Source organism: Etheostoma cragini, chromosome 1, assembly GCF_013103735.1.
Source record: "Etheostoma cragini isolate CJK2018 chromosome 1, CSU_Ecrag_1.0, whole genome shotgun sequence".
Taxonomy (NCBI): Eukaryota; Metazoa; Chordata; class Actinopteri; order Perciformes; family Percidae; genus Etheostoma; species Etheostoma cragini.
In genome coordinates this window covers 19,841,615-19,851,323 of record NC_048407.1, presented here as the reverse complement: position 1 = coordinate 19,851,323, position 9,709 = coordinate 19,841,615, and the positions used below count along the sequence as shown (strand labels likewise).

The 9,709-nt window shown below is 39.1% G+C and overlaps 1 protein-coding gene across 2 annotated transcripts; it reads right to left on the bottom strand.

The window, feature by feature from the left end:
• Nucleotides 1–6,656: 6,656 nt before the first annotated feature.
• Nucleotides 6,657–8,969, bottom strand: marveld3 (MARVEL domain containing 3). Of its 2 annotated transcripts, none has more exons than XM_034870835.1 (4): nucleotides 8,614–8,969; nucleotides 7,770–8,042; nucleotides 7,522–7,619; nucleotides 6,657–7,333 (listed from the first exon to the last, which is right to left on the bottom strand). In XM_034870835.1, the coding sequence occupies exons 2-4, from the start codon at nucleotides 8,030–8,032 to the stop codon at nucleotides 6,723–6,725; spliced, it is 972 nt and encodes a 323-aa protein (XP_034726726.1). In that variant the 5' UTR covers nucleotides 8,033–8,042; nucleotides 8,614–8,969; the 3' UTR covers nucleotides 6,657–6,722. The 2 variants fall into 2 exon arrangements, with proteins under 2 accessions (XP_034726726.1, XP_034726716.1); XM_034870825.1 differs by having other exon boundaries at nucleotides 8,518–8,968.
• Nucleotides 8,970–9,709: the final 740 nt, after the last annotated feature.

Below are 9,709 nucleotides of genomic sequence, written 5' to 3'. Positions count from 1 at the left end.
CAAAAAATGATTTCTGTGAACGTTCTGAGTATCCAAGAAAAAAGGGCGACCAAAATCCCAGTTCATAACATGACGTTGTGAAAAAACCAAAACAAGCCTGACTTGAAATGGGATACCTCATGTGTTAAAACATGTCAGCAACATTTCCCTTTACTTGGAAAGCAAGCGATCTGGAGGGTTTGTACGGGAGATTATGTTTAGTGCAGTCAAATCTCCTCTCCAGGGTCTCTGTGGTCTCTCAGGTCCTGGAGAGAAGTCCTGTTACTGAAACTTGAAAAGTGCCTACTGCAGTCAACTCAGCCTTGAGCTCCTCCCTTATCCAGGCTGTGTTTGGGAATGTGAGCTTGTTAGTTAAATTTGGAGGAGGGACAGGGTCTCTAAGAGACCAGCACCGGCACAGCTTCTGCTCTCTTCCTTGTCCTGTGGCTTACAAGAGATATCAGATATCAGAGTGTAAATGCTTGTAAGGGCCATAGGACTAGAAGATGTGAAGACAAAATAACTGTATTTACAATGCCAGAAACATAATGCTTGGGTTTGATTTTTAAGATTCCCACACAATATGTATGGAATCTTCCATATAGGATACATTAATTCTATACAGTGTAGTACACACTCACTCAACTAGCAGTCAACTGACGTGGTCTGCTTGAGCTGCTGACACACCTAGATTAAAAAGCGTTGCTATTCAGAGTAATTCATTTTGAATAAGTGTAAAACAGAATCATTTTAAAGTCATTCAACTGTACAGATGGGTTGTAGAGTTTTAAAAATCCTTATAAAAGTATAATCTGTGACAGTACATGAGCAAATAGTCTCCTTAAAATCTAAATAGGAAAATAAAAGAAGAAAATTGACTTAATTTATTAAATTTTATAGCCACTGGATAGTGGACCCCAGGATCTATGGATATCATTTTTTAACAAACCAGTCAAGGCAATCAAACAGTGTACAAGAGATGAAGGATGGAAACTGTATTTTATGTACTGTAAGATATGGCCACTGGTACTTATATTGTACATGCATCCAAATGTTGACTGCTGCTACCCTTTGAAATGTGTAAACATTGATTTGTGTCCTTGCAGGCAGATTTAGTTATTGACGTTTGTACATTTTAGCAAACTCAATTTTGCTCATGAATGCACTGCCCACACATCCAGATGACTTTCAGGATGTGTTATTCCAGCCCATTTCAGACAGAAGCCTAACCCTATATTTTTGTATTTTTGTGTGATCTAGTCTGTATACACAAGATGTCACAAAGTTTGACCCACAATTTTACAGGTGCGTGCAGAAATTTGGGACATAGGAACAAATAATGTTGTGCTATAATTTGATAGAGTTCTCTTGTTCACTCCCACATATTGCATATATGCCATTTCCTGATCAGGGGGCAATGTTTCTGTAGAGTTCAGATCACACAGTTGATATAATAAAGGATTATCAGTGCAGCGGCAGTATACTGCAGGGTACTGCAATAAGAACGCACTGATTCAGTCCCTTATTATAAGTAAATAATGCGATTTTCCCATTAGGTCACACACAGTGCTTCAGCAGTAAGTATCATCAGTTCACAATCCGTTTTTTTATATGTGTAGGACCAATCATTAATACCTAAAGTAAAGTTGCCCTGGAAACAATTCCTAAACCTTCCCACCTTGTGCCAAAACAGAAAGTAGCTCTGCCCGGGCTGCGCTGGTTATAAGAAGGCCAAAGTTGGTTAATTGTTCATGTCAGTGATTACTACATTAGATGTATATTTATAGTTGCCACTCCAAGTCCGTAGCGGTGCACTTCTGGCATTCTACAGCTGTTGCATAACTGGACCTTTCAGTGTTCCTTTTTAGCCTTAAAGTAAACACTAATCAGTATTTCTTTAAGAGGAGAAGCTCTTTGTTTCATCCAACTCATGTTCTGTTTGCGACTGAGCCTCTGGGGTTGTGTTTTATTTAAGCAGCTCCTCTGTCCTTACTTTGCTACACAGGAATGAGTGGTAAGTCAGTGATAAAGCCTTAATTGATGTGTGAGTATGAATCTTTTCATGTGTTTTGCAGGTTTTTGTCTCACACGGTTAGAAGCACTTTGTACGTAGAAAATAGTGATGTAAGAGTTATACACATATATTTGAGTTTAATATATGAGATCATGTTCAACACAGTGTACTGGGGTTATTGTGGCTTCCCTCAGTCCAACATATCCCTTCTTGTCAAGGAATACATAGCCAACAGAAATGACATAATGACGGTTAATTGACAACATTCCCTTTTTGGTGTGTTTTTAAGTGACATATCAAAACATATGACTTGCCATGACTTATTTTACAAAAGGCTATTTTTGTTTGTTTTCAGTTACATCTGAATTTTACAGAACAATAGTTGAAGTTTTAACATCAGCACCACAAACAGCATAATGTGTGTTCTTAAGTAGGCCTACCCCCAATTTCCACAGGATGTGCAATGGCTGCGGATCGGCTCCACTGCGTACCGGCTCTGTGCTTCGCCGTTTGTCAATACCCACCAGGTCCGGATTTGTTGCGGAACGGCTGCGGCCATGCCTAACAGCTGAAGTCTCGAAGACCCACTATATCTCGCAAATTCATGTAGACTAGAACCACAAAAATGACAACAGTTTGTCCAGAGCAATAGAGAGGAAACAACTCTAAGCTGTGTTTTCAAGGTGTAGTGCAGGGAAATATGATCCGCAGTGAGCACAGTCTGTTTTGTTTGGAAAAATAACCGGATGTTTTATTTTGTTTCTGTTTGTTTCTCTTCTCCCGCACTGTCCAACCTGTACTGAATTGATATGGAGCATTCCGGCGTCCGGCAAAAATAGAAGCTTTGCGGAAGACTCCGTCCCAGCTCTGGCGAGCCCCAACCCTTTGGAGCAGATACGCAGAGCTTCTATTTTTGCCATTAATTTTACCTAGGGGGTAACCCTCTCCTCTCTAAGCGAAGGTCTTTGGCGCCATTTTAATGCTAGGAACCCATCACCTGCAGTTAGCATCCCATTGACTGACATTCATTTTGACGCCACTTTCACAGTGAATAACTTTACTTCTGAAGCGTTTCAAGACTCTATTTGTGCATTGTTTATTTCTAAAGAAACACCACAATGTATAAAAGGCTCTATTACCTTATAGATCACATTATGGCTCCGTAGCAGAGTTTTTTTGCAAAGAAAGGCTAACAATTGTGTTAGGACCATGCAACTCGTTGTCGCATAGTCGACAAATCACCGTATTACCAGGAGAAACTCGCAGACAGTTTTGGCTTGTTTAGGTTTAATTACTAACGTTAACTAGCATGTTAGTTAGCAGTAATTAGCCTGTGCCTATGTTGTCTCCTAACATATACCTACACTCTCCCTCTCTGCTGATTGGGATTGATTGAAATTTCTCTTGGCACAGTTACCAGAGGACTTACAACTTTCAGACACGTTGGCCACGTCACAACTATGTCGTCAAGCTAAGTTGGAGGCTGCGCAGGAACGAGTAGGCATTACCGAAAACGAGCTTATTTTCTCCTTCACGGGTCTCCATCCACAACAACGGGATCTGTTGGTCCACTTTTTTAACTCTATGAATTTGACATGAATTTGCGAGATCTTGTGGGTCCTCGAGACTTCAGCTGTCAGTCATGGCCGCAGTCGTTCCGCAACAAATCAGGACCTGGTGGTATTTATACCTAGCATCATTATTTGGTTGAAACATTGTGCTAATTGATTCCTAAACATCTGGCATACCAGAAAATGTTTTTTTTTATAACTCATTAATTACATATAATGATAACATTAGTCTAGATAATAATTACTATATTTCTTATCAAAGAGCTGGTATTGTCCTTACTACGACTATTTCTGAATTCATTGATTTCCACGTTTGTTTTTTTTTCAAAATTAAGAATGAGAAATTATATTTTATTATGGGGATGACGCTAATTATTAATTTCAAGTCACTTTATTGATCAGACGGTACAGTGTCTGAGATGCCAAACAGACTTGGGCTCACACATGGAGGGGCACTCTTGGTATACCTGACACAGGAGGAGCTAGAAAAGCTATAGGACAGATTATGATTGTGAATAATATTGGTACACATCTGAAACAAGCTGGAAGACTGTACTGATAAGAAAGTTTGGAGAGGAGATATTATATTTATGGTGGGAATTTGCTCATACAAATATGCAAAGTGTATATATATATATATATTCATGGATGTATATTGGAGCTTCACTTTCCATCAGCTAAAACTACAAGAATTATATTTCTCAATATGTCTGAAAATGATTAATGACTGATTTATGTATGATGTGTGTAATTTGGGATTTTCTGTGTAAATTGCATTGCTCTTTAATTGTTTTCTCAGTGCGTATCTTCCTTTGGCTCATTTCCAGTGTAGTTTTATTAGTTTGGATTGCACTGCTACATTTAGCACTCTTGAGAATCATCTTGGTCAGTTTTTTATACAGTTGTACATTCATTCTGTCTGTCTCCTGGTTGACACCATATATTCACCCACTGTCCTGTCCAATATACATTTCTAACTTGAAGTATATTTGAAAAATGATCCATCAGCAGACTAATCAGTGTGCGTGAACATAGGCCAACTATATGCGTAGATACAGCAAGAGGGAGCACAAGGTACAGTGCATTGGCATACGATATTCCCTTTAATTCTTTAGTGGAGAGGGTCCAGTAGTGAAATGCTTATAATCCCCTTTGAGCACCAAAAAAGAGGGTATGTGCATTTGAGGAAGCTTCAGTGTAAGTGTGTTGTTGTTTTTTTAAAACAGCTGATTAATTTCTTAACTAAAAGGGATAATTTCCTCTTTGCACAACTTAATATGCTCCCTGTACAACTCTGTTGCAAAATGTCCGTGTTTGTGTGTAAAATGAAGCTTAAGTGCACATGTTCAAGAGTATGCGTGCCCGTGTGAATAATGGATCGACTGTAATTCTGCGTGGGTATGGTGAATGAAACTGATCCAAGATGCTCCAGTCGTTAACATGTGACCAAAGTAGCCAATCTTACGGTTCATTTCTGTACATTATTTTCTAGAAATGCTTGAATATTTTTTTCTCAAAGCCAAGAAGCTGACATTTATTTTTGTACTTCATTTTTCATGCAAATGTATATTTCCCTCTCCACTACAGAATTGAAAGTGATTGGGATTCTCCAGAACACTGTCACTCATTACGGTACTTTGTTTGCAGGTACTAATTAAAGCTGTATTTAATGTTGAAAGCATGCCCTAAATATAAATCGACATAAAAGCATTGAGTACATACAAAATGTGAATTATTTCTACAAAATGGAGCATATCTAATATTTTGAGGTTTTTATTCCAGCATGCAGATTAATGCTAAAATTGAGTTTTATGGTTATTAATGAAAAGGTCTAACAATAAGCACTTTTGCTGTGTATCAGACAGAATTGTACTCTCCTTGAACATTCAGAGTGGAAGATGGTTGCTATTTTTATTTTAAATGCTGCTATCATTTGTTTTGAGCAGAGAAGCTGTTTTTAAATTAACTTTTAAGCCAAGTAGCAATAAAACTTTTTACTGTGAATTTTTTTGTCCAGTGTCCAGTGTGTTTTGCTCACAGATTTTATGATTTCATGCCAATAAATATCAAAAGGACTCCTTTTGGTCAGCATACGCTATCTCTACAGTTTTATTTTGCCATAATTTAATGAGTTATTGATATATTTACCTTGGTTTCCATAATGTTTTTTCTCTGTTCAATCAGCATAAATGCACAGAAGCAGTACTCTAATCAAGAAAATTAATCAGAAGAAATAGATTTCACAGAACTGCCATCTTTTGGTGAAGCTCAGAATGACACGCAGAACATAGAATAGTTGGAAAAAAATATCTTTAATGTGAAAGTCGAGGTATCATTGTTTTACTTGTAAGTGATGTAAGACGTTAGAGAGGAACAAAGTATAACTCTTTGACGTAAGTAGCCTATGGAGGAGCCATCATATCTCCTACTCCTTAGAAATACTATGGATATTTTAGGCTTCATCAATAGCAAAGTGTGAAGTCCTAGGTCAACGTTCAAAGCAAAGGAAGCTTTGCGGCACTTTTCTCCCGTGATGCAGAAAATGCATTTCACTACTGTTGACTGCATATTTTCTTTTCAAAAGTGGTTTCAATAAATATTAACTGACAGCTCTGAGATCGAAGGAATGCACAATCCTTTCGATCTGGAAAACAAATTATTTTACCATAGAAGAGAGAAGTCTCTGAACCCCCAACGAAATGTACCGGGTTAACATATTGTCTGACATTCTTCGTTGCAAGTTGCTGATTTTCTTTGCCACACAACTGACTCTTTTAGAAAGAATGATAAATAGTATCTACGAGTATTTCTGGCTATCAAACGTTTTTTCTATCTGCCTTTTAATTTTTGGGTATTTGTAAGCACAAATAAAAAACTGATTATAAAAAATACACCATTTGAGTAATTTATTATATATATACACATTTACAGAGATACAAGACATGTACATACTTGAAAAGTGGTATGTATTAAAAAAGTAATCTACAAAATGAAACAAAACTTAAAGTATAAAGTGGATTAAAAGAAAGCGGATTCACAGATCACACTCAACAACAATGAATGCACAACACCTAATATGACAACAATCCTAATTTTTCTTGTCACAGGGATTTGTAATCAATCACACTTTTTGTTCAAATATCCCCAGGAGAAAAGTCTTACAAATTGTTGACCTCATTTCTCGTTTGCTTCTTTAGCTCCCGCACTGACCTGAAAGCTCTGACAGCTAACACCGCACCAAAGATGAAAACAAACACCCCCACCACCCCAAAGAGACCTCCTGCAATATCTGCACCGTTGAACTGGCACTCAAAGCCCTTGTGCCCTTTGCTCTTGTACAACTTCTCTCTCTCCATACAGATGGGATCGTTGTAGGTTCCCTGCAGCTTAATAAAGTAGAAGGCCAGCGCTGGGATGTAGCCCAGGCCAATCAAGAGGTTCAGCAGAGACTCTCCCAGCAGCATGGGAGGCCAGCGGTAAGGGACCCTGAAAATCCCCAGGGCAAGCATGGCACAGGCGTAGATCATTATGGCCCCACCGCAGGCCATGGTGAAGACATACGGAGGCCGCGAGAGCTGTTGGAACAGCCGGTCCAGCTCCTTCACCCTGTCAGCCTCGGCTCCACTGAAGGCGTTGGCTCCACCAAAGTAATAATGGTAGAGTCCCCCTAAACTTGCCAGGTCACGGTAACCCCCGTTGTTGCTGTATGGCACTCCGGCACAGATGACAAGAAGCAGATTAACAAACAGCTCCAGAAGTTGGCAGAGACCTGAGAGACACAAGATAAAACACAATACTAAAATAAATGTATAGCAACATGGTAACACTAGATCTGAATTAAATAATGTCTACCCTATTTGGGGGACACCTAACAAATTCTAAAAACTGTAAACACTGATAAGCATGCGCTCTGACTGTAACCAACATTTCACAGAACACTAAAATAAATCTACTTGCCTCTGCTGGTTAAGATGTATCTGAGATTGTAAAGAGCTTGTCTGTGCTGTGGTTTATTATACTCCCCTCCAGGGTGATACGCTGCAGCTTCATTGGACCTACAAGGACAATACCACAGAATCAATTATATCTTTACAAAACATGCCATTTTTCAAACAAATGTACATAAATAACCCTGCCACCAATTGTGAAAAGTGTGTGCGGAAAATATGACAGGGAATAGAAATAGAAAGTATACGGTCCCTTACAGTCTTGAGGGTACTTCATGGTCTCGGTCTCTGTAAACAGGTGACTCATTGTGAGACGTAGTTGTCATGTCAATCTGTCTGTTTTGTTTGGCCCTTCTGTCACCGGCAGAGCCTCGTCCATGTCTCTCGTCAATGCCTCTTGGCTTCAGGTTGATGCCTCTGCCATCATATGAAGCGTTGTCTTCATTGTGTGAGTATTCCCTGTCCCTGCTGTTGTACTCATACAAGTCACTCCTCTGGTGGTGTCTCCCCCTCTCTGGCATCGTCCTCTTCCTAAAAGGGACGATTATGGAAATGAATTGTACTATAGACCCCCATAAACAAAGTGGATAATTGGCCTGTATTTCAGTAAATTACAGTACAGTACAGTACAGTGGACATTAAAGCAGCATGAAGGATTATTTAATCATTTAATTAAAGGCTGGGGTGAAGGACCAAAGACAGAGAGGTTTCTTCATTTGTAAAGTGGCTAGAAAGATGGTAATGATTTCCGGACCCACAGAAATTCCAGTAAAACAAATTCATTTTATCATACCTAGCCTGTTGTCAGCAAACTAAATCAGAAGTTTACATTCTTGTAACATGGGAGCCCAGCCCTGCATATTATTGCGAGAGGTCCACAATTCGAGAAGAGCTCCTTAGGCTCCTAATCTGTACTACTAAATTCATCCTTGTTTCATGTTTTACGTAAAGTAAATTGTTCTAGGCTCGTGAATGATACAAAGACACGACATAATTATTTTTTTACCTTCGGACTCCGTAAACCAAGTGATCTTGTTTCCGTTTATACCGAGAAGAAAACTTTCTCAGCTTCCTGTGTTTCAGATTTCCTCATGCCACTCACCTGTTCTGTGCCACGCCCACTAGAGCTCACATGTGCAATTTCTGCTAATCTAACGTAAGGTTTCTTGCCCCAGCGTAGAGTAGTTTATAGTGCGGCCTATACATTATGTATGATTGTACTGTATTGTAGGCTAGGTCTACTTTGTTATATTTATTGTGTATGACTAAACCAGACAACTTGCCACATTTAATTTCTGGTTAGTTAGATCTAATTATTACAGGACACATATGCAGCTTCACTAGTGTGACCTGGAACACAAACGGAAAAGTAGCCTATTAAATCGTTAGTTTTCAGTCGTGTTCAACTTTCAAAAACAAGAATGTTGCGATTCATGCCCCAACCCGGACGTAAACGCAGACGGCACACGCGGTCACGCTTCAATCATGAAGCCAGCTGCACGAAATTGCTTTCAGCGTTTCCGCCGAAGCACAAATATATTTCACAATAAACGTAGCTTAAACTTGGCAATGAGGTAATTCTTACACACACCCTGTAATTACAAGAGGCTGATACCTATGGATGTTATGTTTTTTTAATCATTATTTAAGAAGGGACAGTGCACATTATTTAACACAAGCACTTGAACTCAACACGCAGCCTAAATGTGCCAGATTACACACACACACACACACACGCTAAGCACAGACAAAAAGCATATGAGCACAATAAATGCACATAAACATAAACAAAGCTCATAAGTACAAAATAAAAGTACACAAGCAGTGAGCACAGACATGTTTGTGTATATACGTAATTCTCTGATACCATAATGGGTTTTCCTTTTCAAGTAGAGAGCTCAATCTCCACATACAGCAATGAATATTTTACCAGCAGTCAAATAACCCCTATACTGAATGGAGCATTTTGTTTTTTGGAACCGCAAGGCTGGATTTACAGCCAAAGCCGGCATCTGACCCATGGTCTCAGGGCAAGGAGACCTCTGGGCTGTTTTGGGAAATAGGCTATGACACATTACAATTTCAACTGACATGACAAGTCATGCAATAGAGTCAGGTGCTGTTTTTTGTCTGATCTTTAAGCCATGTATTAAGGAAGAGACCCTGTGTCAAACTCATGTAAATGTGTGCTTGTATTT

What these genes read in the sequence shown, in the direction of transcription:
- marveld3 (XM_034870835.1), bottom strand. Translation starts at nt 8,032, where the DNA reads ATGCCAGAGAGGGGGAGACACCACCAGAGGAGTGACTTGTATGAGTAC. An exon ending in CATGAAGTACCCTCAAGACT is followed by an intron (nt 7,620 to 7,769) that starts GTAAGGGACCGT and finishes TTGTCCTTGTAG; the next exon opens with GTCCAATGAAGCTGCAGCGT. An exon ending in ATACATCTTAACCAGCAGAG is followed by an intron (nt 7,334 to 7,521) that starts GCAAGTAGATTT and finishes TGTGTCTCTCAG; the next exon opens with GTCTCTGCCAACTTCTGGAG.